The sequence below is a fragment of the Rattus rattus genome, chromosome 8 (genome assembly GCF_011064425.1).
Source record: "Rattus rattus isolate New Zealand chromosome 8, Rrattus_CSIRO_v1, whole genome shotgun sequence".
Lineage (NCBI taxonomy): Eukaryota > Metazoa > Chordata > Mammalia > Rodentia > Muridae > Rattus > Rattus rattus.
The window spans coordinates 48,465,931-48,481,156 of NC_046161.1; the positions used below are offsets into that span (position 1 = coordinate 48,465,931).

The window sequence follows — 15,226 nt, forward strand, 5'->3', positions numbered from 1 at the left end:
GAAAGTAAACAAATGTAGAACACAATAATGACAAGAGGATTGAAGAGAAGTGATCATGGTTTGAAAATTCAGCACATTTAATTGTTTAATGTGCAGCTCCACAGATAAAGAAGCATGCTTCCGAGCCTGGCATCTACATTTGATGGTTCCTGTTTTGGGGTTCTAATATGTACCCCATGCTGGCCTTGAACTCACTATGGAGCACAGGGTGGTCTGAAACTTAGGGCAAGCCTCTGAGTACAAAGCCAGACTGGTCTACATACTGAGTTCCAGAAGAGCCAGAGATGCACAACAAAACAAACAAACAAATGTACAGGACAAAAACTCACAGCATACTGCACCTTATAAAGGTCAAATCTGAAACTCCATGTGCACCTACACATACACGCACACATGCAAACATACACAATAAATAAATGTCATTTTTCAAAATTATTCTAGAAGAAAGTTCTCAAAAATGTACAAACTGTCTATAGCAGATTTTCTGGAAATTTAAAAATATCATTAATGTTTGCAAGTAGAAGTAGGAGAATCAGGAATTCACAGTCAGACTGAGCCAGACTGAACTATGTAATACCTGTTGCCCCTCTATAATGTGTGTGTGTGTGTGTGTGTGTGCGTGCGCACACGCGTGTGCGCACACAAAACCCCAATGAAGAAAGTTACCTTTTCAATGCATCTTCGAAGTGTGTTAACATTCCTCACCCACCAGCCTATTCCCATAGCTCTTAATTCAGACCACTGAGGGTCCCCTCTCTGAATTGCTGGAATCATATTGATCAGTTCTTCCTCAGCTTCAGAATGAAAAGCCCAGGCAAAGTGGCAGGTAGACACTCCTAAATTGAAAACATGAAATAATAACCTTAGGAATTACATCAGTAACAACAAAACAGTATTTTGCTTAATTACATATTTCTCCATTCTAAAAAGCACATTCAAGCGGGGGGTAGGGTAGAAGGATGGATGGATGAACTCTGCCATCACTCAGGATTTTATTCTATATGCTTCTGATTCAAGACCAGTGACAGAATACATAATACCACAATCAATCACTCTTCTTCCATATATAACTGCTCTTTTAAAATACAAAAGTAAAGTTATTAGGAAATAATATAGTATAATGTCGCATGAATGTAATTCCAGCACTCAGGAGGTGGAGTTAAAAAGATCAGAAGTTCAAGGTCATCTTCAGTTCGAGCCCATCCTGGCCTACACGAGAACTTAAAACGAGTAAACAAAAGACAAAGGATGAAACTGAGTCAATGAAATTAAACGTAACTGAGAACCAAGCTACTCACATGCTCATATACCAAACGTACAAACAGAACACACTGGTCACGTCAAAAGCTTTGGCCTACCAGCCTAATTATTCTCACTGCCATTTGCCTGGGCACAGCATCTTTGGCACTGAATTTTAAAACCTGCTCCACCCTTTGCTCTAACCAAAGAGCCAAAGTCACTTAAAGTAAGCAATGTACTTCCTGCTACATTTAATGTAAGAATACACAATCACCGTGAGGCTCATCTCTCATCTTAGAAGGGAAGGAGAGACGGACCAAAAGACTTACCAGAGGCGAGGAAGAAAAAAGAAGGAAGGGAGGTAGCAAGGTAAGGAGGGAGGGACGGGGACAGGAGAGAAGGATGAACTGTGTCAGATGGTGGCTGAGTTCTGACACCACCTAACACTACTTTGGACAATGTAAAGGAGTATTCATTCTGAAGAACACCTTTCTAATACTAAAGAAGAGTTAAGTATCTTCACACTCTAACTCCGTAACTCAACTGCTAGGAAACTAACAAGAAATATACACCCACTCAAAAATGTTTAATTAATAAAATAGCATGTGGAAATTATCAGAATAATACATAAACTTTAAAGAAAAAGAATATAAAAGCAAAATAATTAAAGTATTTATATGTAACATTATAATAATTCCTTGCAATGATCATTCAAATTTTAAAAGCCAAAAAAAATTTAAATGCCTTGAAAATTAGGGCTGAGTAGACAAAGTATAGTTTTGATGCACAGCAGATCGTGTTTCCAGTCAACCATGGTGGCAGGACTGTAATGCTCGCACTTGGCAGGTGAAAAAAGAATCACCACAAGCTCTGGGTCAGCCTAGACCACATGGTCTTTAGTAAGACTTTACTTCAACACTAAAGAAAGATAAATCCTGTGGCTAAGAACACTGGCCGTTCTTACCAGCAGTCTACAGATAGCCATGTAGGCAAAACATCCACACACAAAATAAATTGAAATAAAAACCCACCAAAATATTAAATATGAACAAATAAATAAATAACTAGCTTTTGTTTTCAAAGAATATTTTAGGAGGTAAAGGAGTCTAGCACACCCAGGATTCTAACAACCACATTCTCATCAACATATGGGGTCTGGGGTTCCGAAAGGCATCAGTCTAAAGAAATGAGCACCAGACTGAGAGGCTAAATGTTTACAAATAAGGCATCCTGTTTCCAGGGCAGTCACTCTAAAACTCTAGAGTTTCTATAAGTAAGAGATGATCTAACTGTCTCAAATCAGGGGTGTGGCAATGTGCTAGACCTAAGCAAAAGTACCAGGTCATTATGAGAGAGCTTTTCAATACATTAATGCATCAACTCTCCTTGACAGCAACTAAGAACAGATGCTTGGTAAAAATGAATGAAGTGGAGCTGGTGGAACATGCCTGTAAGTCCAACACCTAGAAACTCAGGCAGGATGATCACCAAGAGTTCTAGCCTAGGCCACACAGAGAGATCCTGTGAAAAGGAAGTGGGGAATGGTGAGAGAAGAGGAGGGAGGGAACCAAGGTGACAACACAAAGAATAAAACAGATGGTTCTTAAAGAGAAGGCAGCAGAAAAATCCAGAGCTGTGCTGTAGGCACTCTGAGTTACTACATTTTCGACTACAACTTTACCACCTAGTCTCAGAAGCTAAGCTGTCAGACAGAGCTGAAGCACACACAGGAAAATGGCATGCGGCATGAAGACCATAGGCTACTGACAGGTGGGACACAAAAAGCCACATCCAGCACCACACTGTTCAATCAGAGCAGTACAAAGGTTCAAACAGTACGTAGAATACCTTGGTGAAGGAGCTGGACTCGGTATAAAGGAGGCAGTGATGTTAACAGGCATGTGTGCAAGCGCATTGCTAACAAGTATCTCAAACCACACTCATCTAAGGTGTCTCTTCCTGTAATTGTAAAAAAAAATATGTTAAGGAAGAATAGATTCAACAGGATTGGAGAGCCACAAATAGATTCAAAAGGTATGAGCTGAACATTAAATTCTGTAATAATTTGCACAAAAAGATATTTTAACATGTTACTTGGTAAATAACTTTTTGTCTTTACAAAATATTTCTTATTAAGACACAAATATTAAAACTCCTTAGTAGAAAATTATTAGGGAAAATAAAGTTACCTATTAGTACAAATAACATCAGTACCTATACTTACTCAAAATAAATGAAAGAAACCTTGAAATCTAGTGAATGTGTATTAAGTTTGTGTGGCACACTGAATGAGAATGGCTTCCTAAACTTCATGTATTTGAATGCTTGGTCCCCTGTTGGTGGAACTGCTTGGGAAGGATTCGAGATTACCATTACTGAGCAGATGCTTAGGTAAATGAATAAAGCAGAGCCTAGTGGAACATGCCTGTAAGTCCAACACCTAGAAACTCAGGCAGGAGGATCACTGCAGGTAGGAGATGTGTCGCTGCAGTCAGATTTTGAGGTTTCAAAAGTTCACACGACTCCCAGCTTCATTCTCTTTCTCTGCCTGTGGACAAGATACCCCAGGCCTATCTGTCTGTCTGTCTTCTACCATGCTCCCCACCATGATGATCATGGGCTCACCCTCTGAAACTAAGCCCCAATAAACTTGTCCTTCTCTAGTTGCCTTGGTCATTAAAGAAGTTTGAACTGAGATTTTACTGGCAGGAATCCTATACTATAGGCTAATAGTCTGTCACAGTAATTACAAAGCTAACGTTTTCTAGGCTATTAGCTTGACAAAAATACACCAAAGATTTGAACTTTTATTCTCTGGGCTTGTGTTAGGTTGAAAAGGGCAACCTGAATCTTTACCTTGATTCCACAAATCTAGTAAAAACCTAAACAAAGCTTAGTGCAGTGCGAAAGCACTGACAGATCCTAAGGCAGCAGCTGACAGACAGATCCCTGTCTGGGAAAGAACAAAGTTTACAGAAGACAACAAACACCCTACTGCCAAGGCTTTAGCTACACGTCTGCTTCCTCTAGGCTTTCCCCTAGATCTGGGTAGATCTGTGCCTACTCTATGGGAGACAGCCTAGGCACTGCAGACCTGGAAGTAGGCAAAGTAACTAATACGTAGTATATGGAATGAACGCTAAGGGAAGACAAAAAATAGGACTGGGAGATGAGATGGGGCGGCAAATTAATAGTGTTCTGTTTCATACAACTGACCTGGGAAGAACTTTACAACAGGAGGAAATCTGAGAAATCTGAGGTTAGGACATGAGTCATGCATAGAACTAAAGAAAAGAACATCCTATGCACTGGAGAAGTAAATATAAAGGCCCTGAGAACGGAGCATGCTCCGTGTCCATGGGCTAACAGGAGCCCAAACACAGCAGAAATGAGCACAGACCATGTAGAACCTTGTAAACCACGGCAAGGTTTCTAAAGTCTCAGAGAAGCCACTTTATCTACTGAACAGAGGAGAGGCACACAAGCAGACAATTCTGTTAGTTGAGGTCAGCCTGGTCTAAACAGTAAAGTTCGGGCCAGCCATGGCTACACAATAAGATACTATCTTTAAAAAAGGAAATGAAACAAGAAGGATGAACAGACACACACTGGTGAGAATGAATGCACTGGTTTCTATGGGAAATACATAGTTGATATGAATGAAGCTGTCGGGAGACTTCAACAATTAGACAGGAATCAACTGTGGCTTGAACCCAGGTAGTAACTGCACAGGAGATGAGAAATGGCTGGATTCTGGATATAATAGAACTGATCTATGAGAACATGTGCAAAGAAACTGGACACTGCTATGACAGAAGAGGTAAGCTGTCTTACCAGAACAAACTGAAGAACTCTCTTTGGCTGAAATATACAAATCGATTTCCCACCTATGAAATGGAACTATCCACCCTGCCTTATCTACTTCACATTTATAAAGTATTGTCCAATGATAAAGCTTTGTATCAGAAAGTTTTAACTTTTCCATGAATTATAACAAGTATTTCCTTTTTTTTTTTTTTCTCGGAGCCGGGGACCGAACCCAGGGCCCTCAAGCGCTCTACCACTGAACTAGATCCCCGACCCCCAAGTATTTCCTTTTTAAAAGATTTATCTTTGTTTTTTGACCCCCTCCTGTATATGTGGGTGTGGGTGTCTGTATGGGTATGTGCACGTGATATAAAGTGCACATGGAGGTCTGCGCTGGAGTTAAAAGACTCCAATGTGGGTGCTGGGAACCAAATTTGGTCCTCTGCAAGAGTAGCAAGTGCTCTTAACAACTGAACCATCTCTTCAGCCCCCAAGCCCTTTCTTTATTCCCCAGAGAAATATGACTAACACTACCAACTGTTACAACATCAGTTGTACAAGAAAGGCTTATAGCTGTTCTAGGGGTTTTACTCTACTACTGCCCACAACTTTGAAACAGGTATGGCCTGTTCCTTCTCAACATAAGTAGACAGTGGGTCACAGACAAACCTTCCAAGGTCTCTGGTTATTTTAATCTACAGAAGGAAAATTGTAGGGCTATATTGTAAGAATTTAAACCTGTGAAAAATGTTGCTAATGGGCTATGGGAACATTTTTATACCCTCCCTCAATTTAAAAGTTTTAAGGAATTTTTAAAATACAGTTCTGAAAGCAACAATTATCCACATATGAACTCTATGCCATGTAATATGATTGTATTTGAGTCCCTTATGTTTTCTAAGGATTATTACCTTCATTTATAAACCTATATATAGTATACATACATAGAGAGAGATTATATATACACACATGCATAGTAACAGCCACCTACCCATTGGAGGATTATGATAATTAAATGGGATAAAGCACCTGGCACATAGTGATTCTTCACTCCTCTGCAGTATTTATTGCATAAATCAATAATCAATAATTTTGTTTCTTTTGCTAATTCATTGCTTAAAATGACTCTATTACTTTCAACTAGCTGGACAAGACAGAATGAGATCCAGTTTCAAATGGCACAATACATATTACATTACATGTCTAAATTTTGGACAATTTATATGATGGCAAAAAGTTATTTATGGGGCTGGAGAGGTGGCTCAGCAGTTAAGAACAGTTAATGATCCTGCAGAGAACTTCAGTGCAGTTTCTAAGCACACACAAAAGACTAACTCCAGTTTCAGGGGATCTGATACAGCACTAGGTATGCATATGAGACACACATGCAAGAAAAACATTTATCAAATAAAATAAATCTTTTTCAAAAATTATCTATGCCTCAAATGGTCAAATAAGCAAGTTGATCCAGGAGGTCTCTGGAAGGTTCATGATACAGGGAAACAAAACAAAAAAGGGTCATTTTAATCACTCAAAAACAACACCATTAGGAATCAATGTTTGAAACACTAAGACAAACGTTTTGAGTATAGACATCACAGATCTGTATATGTCACACATGCCTGCCTCAACTGTCCTTTCTTTTATAAACAAGCATGGTCTATAATAATTATCCATAGGCCTTTTTTCTCTTCAAGGGTTGAAAGAAAAAATAATTCAAAATATTAGTCATTACACAGATGACACAATATTTTTATTAACTATAAACTTAACGTTTATATTGAAACTATTACCTGAGTAGTTCTTATCCCTGTTTTCATCAAGCTCAGTACTGGTGGTTGCCACAGTATCAGCAAGCGCTACAAGGAACATCTGCTCCAAGCGGGTTAGGCCTGGTAGACTTGAGTGCATGAGGTGACTTGAAAGTACTCTAGCATGCTCCTGGCCGAAATAAGCTGGTCCATACTGGGACAGGTTTATTACTTTTGATTTGTTCTCTCTCTTTTCTGGCTCTAAATCAATATCATCTGTTGTTATCTCCTGGACTTGGAACAGCTCTGAATATTGATCCTCTGGTTGGCTTTCAATATGGTCCTCATAGCTCTGTGGCTTTTTTGCACTATCTTCTGAAATTCTGTAGGATGTGTCCTGGTCTGCAGCAAGCAGTGCGTGTAGTGGCAGTGGAGGGATAGAGTCTATCTCGGTATAGTCTCGAGTACCATCCTTCCCAACGGTAACGGTATCCTTTGCTGTACTGCCGCTCACACTAATGGTCCGAGAGAGATGCCGCTTGGTTCCTTCTGCAGCGTCAGGATCCCTAACTATTGCAACCTCACCTGCGATGCACTTTACTAAATGGGAGAGAATAGCCTTAGCTCTTCTAACTTTCCCTAAGTCCATCAATTCAAGTAGCTGAGTTGGATGATACTGTGGGAGAGTGGGAGAGAGTGCATGTGCAGCCTCAAATAAGCCACCGTCTTGAACCACAGTTGGTGAACAGAACACATCATCAGGGATAGCTGCTCCTTCAGCGATACTCTTTCTTGTCAACATAGAGGATTTGAAGGCAGAATGATCTTGTATTATTGTTTGTTCAACAGGACTATCAGCTTCAACGTCTCCAAATTTGACAGAATGCTTCCATTGGGCATATACATGCATTTCACAGTCCATTCCCACCACCAATATTCCATCTCTTACCCAGGAGAGAGAGACAGGCAGTGAGGGTGTGCCATCCACAGAGGACACCAAGTCTATAGATCTCAGAAGAACCCATCTTGACTTAACTCCTTGCTTGATACTACCACCTAGTGGTAAAGTAATGACAGCTACTCCATCCTTACTGTTGGTTTGATCACTTACGATTCCTGAAAGTCTCCCATACATAAAGATATTAGCACCAACCCCTACTGTGAGAATGTGAGAGCCATCTTCTTTCGACACCCAGTCCAAATGTACTAAATGCTTGATATTTGGAATAAGGTATCTATCCTTACTTAAAAATGCATCTGATTTGCTATATACAAACAGATTACTGTCAACACTAACCCTTGAATCAAGTACGCTCCCCACCTTAACTAAATCATCAAGATGGATCGTCTGTTCTAAAACCCATTCTGACCCTCCTGTAGATTCACATTCAAATATACAGACATGCATAGAGAACTCTTTAGAAATAAAACCATTGTGGTGGATGGGCTGTTTGTAAGCCACTGCAAGTCGGCCTGTGTATGAGCAGCTAACAGCAACAGGTCTTCCCACGATGCTCACAGTACTGCTGTTATCTTCTCCTTCATCATTCATCAAGGGCCATCTCCTCCAGTGATAGGTCTCATTCTCACCACTTGAACTGCACGGTGAGTTCGTTTCCATACAACATTTCCAGAAGCGCACTTTATTGTCAGAGCAAGTTGTAACCACTAAATAAGGTGCAAGGCACACTGGATAAATTGAAGAGGAACTCAGATGACCTTTATAAAAAGGAAAGAAAATAGTCATAATCAGAGAATTATAAAAATGTGAGATCAGTAGATCTCAAACTCTTTACTCAGTTTAATTTAACATTGTACCAGAAACCTCATGTATCAGTCTGTCTACACTTCCCATCTACTATCACCTGTAAAACACAGGAGCCTGATATAGCTGTCTCCTGAGAGGCTCTGCCAGAGCATGACAAATACAGAGGCAAATGCTAGCAGTCAACCACTGAACTGAGAATGGGGTCCCCACTGGAGGAGTTAGAGAAACGATTGAAGGAACTGAAGGGACTTGCAACCCCATAAGAACAACAATACCAACCAGAGCTCCCAGGGACTAAACCACCATCCAAAAAGTACACTGACCCATGGCTCCAGCTGCATATGTAGCAGAGGAGAAGCCCTTGGCCCTGCCAAGGCTGGACCCCCAGTGTAGGGGAATGTCAGGGTGGAGAGGCGGGAAGGGGTGGGTGGGTGGGGGAACACCCTCATAGAACAAGTGGAAGGGGGATGCGATGGCGGGGGGGGTTATGGACGGGAAACTGGGAAAGGGGTAAATAAAAAATATCCAATAAAAAAAAGATTCTGACTAAGATTTGGGATCAGAAGACCTGGATTCAAGTTTCAATCCATCAATACCCTTGGAAGAATGGGAAAACCATTTAAACACGTAAGTCCATTCCTTCTAGACAACAGGGAGCAGTTTTTACTTGACTTGGGATGTCAGTGTCTATGAAATATTTGAAAGCATTGAATAAAGCTTCTGTATAATTTATCTCTAAGTTTTAATAAACAAATGAGTATATTCCAAACTTTCAAATATTTTTAAATATTAACTATGTGTATGTGCACATGAGTACAGGTGATCTTGGAGGCCAGAAGAGAGAGACAGACACTCCCAGAGCTATAGTTACAAGTGGTTAGAAGCTGCCTGATGTGGGTACTGTTCTGGAAGAATAGAAAACATTCTTAACCACCCAGTCAGCTAACTAACCTCCAAATATTTTGAAAAACTAAAAACCTTCTGTATTTGGAAAATATGCCTGGAAAACCAGTAACTGGGAGGCAGAGGCAGGATTAAAAGTTCCAGACATTCCTACATCATACATTAATGAGTTCCAGACCAGCTTCAGCTACAAAATAAGACTCCCTCAAAAAACAAACAAACAAACAAACAAACAAACAAAAAACAATTTCTCTGTCAAAAAACAAACAAAATCCAAATGAATTGTTTGGATCTGCATCAAACACAAAAGCCTATAATAAAAATCTTCTCAGGATAATCTTTCAACTGTACTCAATGGCACCCACTATAAAGCAAAGCAAAATTGAACCTCCACTGTGACTTGTCAATATCACTATCCTAGGAACTCTCCAATTAGAATTCCTCAGGTGGCAAGCATTTCAGATCCTTCAAATTACCTCATCTATCTTACTAAAGTCAATGCAGCATTATGGCCAGAAACATCCAGTTCTGAAAACTGCATGGATGGATGGACAGGCAGACAGACTGAACAATAATAAGTAGGTAGATGACATATCTTTAATTTAAAAACTATTTATAGTGTGTGAGGGCAGGTGCACATGTGACATGGTATGCATGTGGAGGCTTCCTGCCTCTCTCTAGGACCCCAGCTTGCACTCAGGTCATTGAGCTTACAGAGACTGCCTCTATCAGTAGAGCTATTTCAACAACCAGAAATACATATTCTAATGTAAGGTATCTTGTCTACATTTTGGAATACTATCATAGCAAAACTTCAGACAAGAAATGCATTTGTATGAAAATCACAGTTCATTCAGTTGCTGTATTTACAGCTAGAAGGCTTAGTAGATTAAGGTGCTTGCCCCTAAGCCTGATGACTCCAGTGTGACCTCTGAACCTACCGGTTGACTCCTGCCAGTATGGGACCTCTAGATGTATGTTGTAGCATGCCCCATCCCAATAAAATAAATTTACAAACGTAAAATATTTTAATTTAAGGTTCACTCTGTGCTAACCATGTTTTACCTTTATTATGTATGTGTGAACAAGGTTTGACAGATGCTTTTGAAGGAAAATGTAATCCCAACATCCAGGAGGTCAAGACAGGAGAACTGCCGTGAGTTCAAGGCTAGCATGAGCTACATAATGAGAAGACAGGAAGTAAGTGCAGTGTCTTAGAAGTACTTCCACTTCTTAGGAGATAATTGTCAGACTCCTTCTTGGTTACCTTAAAAAAATATACTTTGAAACAGTTTGGTTCCTTCTCACTATGCACATGGTTGGTAGAGAACCAGCAAATAGAATTTATCATAAAATTATTATTAACAGAAACATGTTTCCATTTGTAGCAAATGTGCAGCCTGGTCTTCCTAAGATGCGAAGCAGGGGCTCTCTTGGCCTCTGTTCCCTGCCACTGGATCCTCTCCTCTGCCTGGACTGCCTGTGTTGGGCCTCAGTGAGAGAGATGGGCCTAGTCCTGCTGGGACTAGATGTCCCTGAAGGGAGAGGGTCATAGGGGGAGAGATTTGTAAGGGTGAGACTGGGAGGAGAAGAAAGAGGGGATGTAAAGTGAATAAGAAAAGAAAGCTATGTGTAAATGGGTGGATCACTACAAGCAGTAACTTCCCCAGTGTCACTGCAGCACACACATTGGGAGACAACACTCTGAGGAACCACTGTCAGTCTCAACAACACGTTACCTGCTGAAGGTGTTGCTCTTATTACTTCAACAGCTTCCGGCAGATCCAGGGGCTGGCTATACACCAGTCTGGAGCTCAGAATAAGTTTGCTAGCAGTCTGAAGGTTAGCAATTGATGAGGAATGCGGCATGGAGCTCACACTAGAGGAGGTCTCTGAAGAAGACTCCATGTTCTTCTGTCCCGGGACTGAAAGCAGGCTGTCGGATGAGATGCCCTCTGCAGCTTTGGCTTTGTGAATAAATTTGAGATGTATTATCTCCACTATTCATACAAGATGAGGTATTACTCTCTAAGAAATGCAACTTCTTATAAGTATTCCTACTTGTTAAAAGATCATTTTTAGACTCCTTGCTTACCTTGAGAAATATATACTTTTTGACTGTTTGGTTCCTTCTTACTGTGCCCTACTTCTTCACAGGGACATGTCAGGGGAGAACCACGACCTATGAGATCTAAACCTTAACTTCACAGTACAGCATTCCTAAGCCTTAAACATAGTAAAGGCCTAAGAAACTCATTAACGTACGAAATCCTGTGTCTAATCCCAGAGACACTGGTTACATCAACTTGGGACAGATCTTAGTAACCTGTACCTTTATAAACAGCCTACTGGGCTAGTAAGATTGCTTAGTAGGTAAGGACACTTATGTAATATTCATAAAACTGGTTAATAGCAAAATTAATACCAAAAATAACAGAATCTTTCAACAGCTCTTAGAACTTTGTGTTAACTACTTTAAAGTAGATTCACCTTGATAACTAAGTGACAGACGTCTAAGAGAATAAACCAGTTACACTAAATCAAAGGTTATACATCACACTGCATATTAACAAGTCAAGTCACACACTATAATCCATAAAAATACCTAATATGTAAATTAAAAATAAAATGTATGTAAAATATCTTATTGTCCAGCAACAGTGGATTCAGCATGGTATGGCTATTCCTGTGGTTCTTTACTTAACAATCAATAATCACAATTTAAAAATTAAAATAAACTCAATATAGCCTACAAAGTGAGTTCCTGGACAACTTAGGCTATATAATGAGATTGTGTATCAAAAAGAAAAGAACAAAAGAAAACTGGTGGAGGGGGGTGAGTGTAGCTCACTGATAAAGTCCTTGTGTGCCAAATATGTAATGCACTAACCCTTCACCCCCTCAAATTCTCTTTCTTTGCTTCATAATTAATGTGAATGTGTATGGTAAAGCATGTGTGAAACAGTTTATCACCCACACTACTGTATTCTCAAGGAACCTTCAGGTATTCAATCTCATTTGGCCAAACAGCTGTTGCTCACAATGCTAGGCTGAAGCAGTGTTTCCAAGAGCAAGGAGAGACTACATATATAAATACCACAGACTCTTACCACCAGACAGACTGACTTAAAAACATGGTTTCCACAAACAGACAGCAGGTGCTCCATAACTGTTAACTAAAATAACCCAGTCAACCTTTCTTTTATCTCCAGTATATCTAATGTGCCCACAGACTGGTCTACTTTTAGGGTCAGTCTGTTTCAGAAACTCAGCCTGGTCACATTTATCTTCCAAACCTAGCACTCAGGAGACTGAGGATCTTGGGCTGGGCTCCTGTAACAGCATGGGCTATGTCATCATCTTCATCATCATATTTTCATTTATCAACTCAATTTATAGTTTATTTCTTCATCTTAAAGAATCAACCAATCTAAAGCATTTTCTATTAAAATGTCTTTATTTCACATCATCTCTGTATAAAATAGCAATATAATTACTTACCTAAACACGCTTGCACAGATTTAAGATGAAGGTGCCACATATGAAGAATAGAGTTATTATTGCCGTCCTTCTCAATGACTACTAAAAAGAATTTTTCTGAAAATGGTGGTGGGCGATATCCTATTGTTCAAAGGGAAAAGAATAATTAAATTGTTTTTTCTATAGGATTATAAAGGAATTTTCAATGGTTAAAAAAAGAAAAAATCTCTTAATATGCACAGAAGTTGGAAAGAAGGCAAAATGTGGTATTAAATATGCTTTGTCCTTTCTAAAATTCTAGTTGACTTAATTCCCACTGTATTAAGGTATTAAGATGGTACAAGCACAATCCAGTTGTACTTAGAGCTGGAGCCCTGGAAGGCAGTAGGATTAGATAAGGAACCATGGTGGAGTCACAATGGTTGGATAGTGGCAGCTCTCTAAAAGAGAAAGAGGAGGTCTGTTCCCTCTCTCCCTAGTGATATGCTTAGCTGCTCCTAGAACTCATCTATCATCAGATAGATACAGCCTTTCAACCATGGGCCAAAAACCACAAGCCAAAATCCCTCTTCTATGGTACTAGACTACTGAGGTACATCAAAAATACAGTAAGATTTCATTTTAAGAATTATTTTTAACATATGTTTTGGGTCAAAAGTACAGAACTATTAAAACTAACTGTGCTCTGTCCCATGTACACAAAGAGGGCAGTGAATTGGTTCAATGTGTAAAGGAGCTTGCCACACACAAGCCTGGCTTCCCAAGTTCAATTCCCAGAACGGGCCCATGAAAAGGTGGAAGGAAGGAGCTAACCCCACAAAACTGTCTTCTTCCACATGCACACCTACACACTCACACCATGCTCTCACACATAAACAAATAACAGGAATAACAGTAATAATGTGCCAGCACTCGGAAGCAGAGACAGGTGGATCTCTGAGGTCAAGGCCAAACTAGTGTACAGAGAGAGTTCCAGGACAGCCAGAGTGCACAGAGAAAGCCTGTCTTAAAAAACTAACAATAATAATAACAACAACAACAATAATAACAATAATAATAAATACATTAAAAATTTTAAAACACATAAAGGCTGACACAAAAGGAGCCCAAAGACAGGCCAGCAACCAGGTGCTGAAAATCAAGCATGACGGTCAGTGGGATGGATGCGGAGTAGAGGAGCTGTCACGCCTGGAACCTGTGCATCCTCTGAGCATCACAGCACGGCACACCACGGTACACACATACACACCACAAATATTACGTACTGCTTTCCTAATATGAACTGCCATTTTTATAAATGTGACTGTGCAGTAGTAAATGCACAGAGAAGTTTGTAGGCATCTCATTTTGAGCACGTTACTCCTATTACACCTGTTAAACTGTAGTCTTTAAAAAGGAAAATGAGATCTCTACTGAACAGTGCAAACTGTCTTTTACAGTGAAAGCTTGGGCATGGGGAGCTGGCTCAGTTGGTAAGTGCTTGTCATGTCTGAGTACCTGAGATTAGTCCCCAGTGTACACATGCACATAAAAATATGTGGACTTAGTTTGGCTATGGAGTCAAACCGATTCAAAACACAAACATACCAGTATTTTAGGCAGATAACACATAAACTACTTATTATATGATTCCGGGGTTTTTTATTTCACTAGCTTGAGGATGTAAGCAAGCTTGTCTCTTTTGGAAACGCAGGTAAGGGACTGTAGAGATGGCTCGGGGATGGACAGCCCTGCCGGCTGTGCTGGGGAGGAGTCAGAGAACAAGGAGCCTCAGTTGAAAACCAGTCTCCATCGCCTCCAGTAGATAGGCATGGCCCCCAGCCGAGGGATGGGGCTACCCACCCATCTCAAAATTTTAAACCCAGAAATGTTCCTGATCAAAGGAAAGACAGGGACAAAAAATAGAGCAGAAACCAAAGGAAAGGCCATCCAGAGACTGCCCCACCTAGGGATCCATCCCATCTGCACTCACCAACCCCCCACACTATTGCTAATGCCAAGAAACACTTGCTGACAGGAGCCTGGTATGACTGTTCCCTGAGAGCTTCCACCAGCACCTGACTAATACAGATGCAGATACTCACAGTCAACCATGGGACTGAGCCCAGGGACCCCAGTGGAAGATATAGGGGAAGGACTGGGGAGCAGAAAGGGATTGCAACCCCATAGGAAGAACAATTCAACTAACTGGACCACCCAGAGCTCCCAGGGACTAAACCACCAACCAATGAGTACACATGGAGGGAACCAGGACTCCAGATACATATGGAGCAGAGGA

General features: G+C 40.4%; 1 protein-coding gene across 4 annotated transcripts in view; it reads right to left on the minus strand.

Moving 5' to 3' along the window:
- Positions 1-15,226, minus strand: part of Dmxl2 (Dmx like 2) — a 142,746-nt gene that overhangs the window by 43,756 nt on the left and 83,764 nt on the right. For all 4 annotated transcript variants that reach the window (XM_032910107.1, XM_032910105.1, XM_032910106.1 and 1 more), the window contains exons 16-20: positions 12,970-13,089; positions 11,208-11,435; positions 6,840-8,516; positions 3,088-3,198; positions 667-836 (exon numbers count right to left, since the gene is read on the minus strand). In XM_032910107.1, the coding sequence (XP_032765998.1) occupies positions 667-836; positions 3,088-3,198; positions 6,840-8,516; positions 11,208-11,435; positions 12,970-13,089 (2,306 nt within the window). The remainder of the gene's footprint in view (positions 1-666; positions 837-3,087; positions 3,199-6,839; positions 8,517-11,207; positions 11,436-12,969; positions 13,090-15,226) is intronic.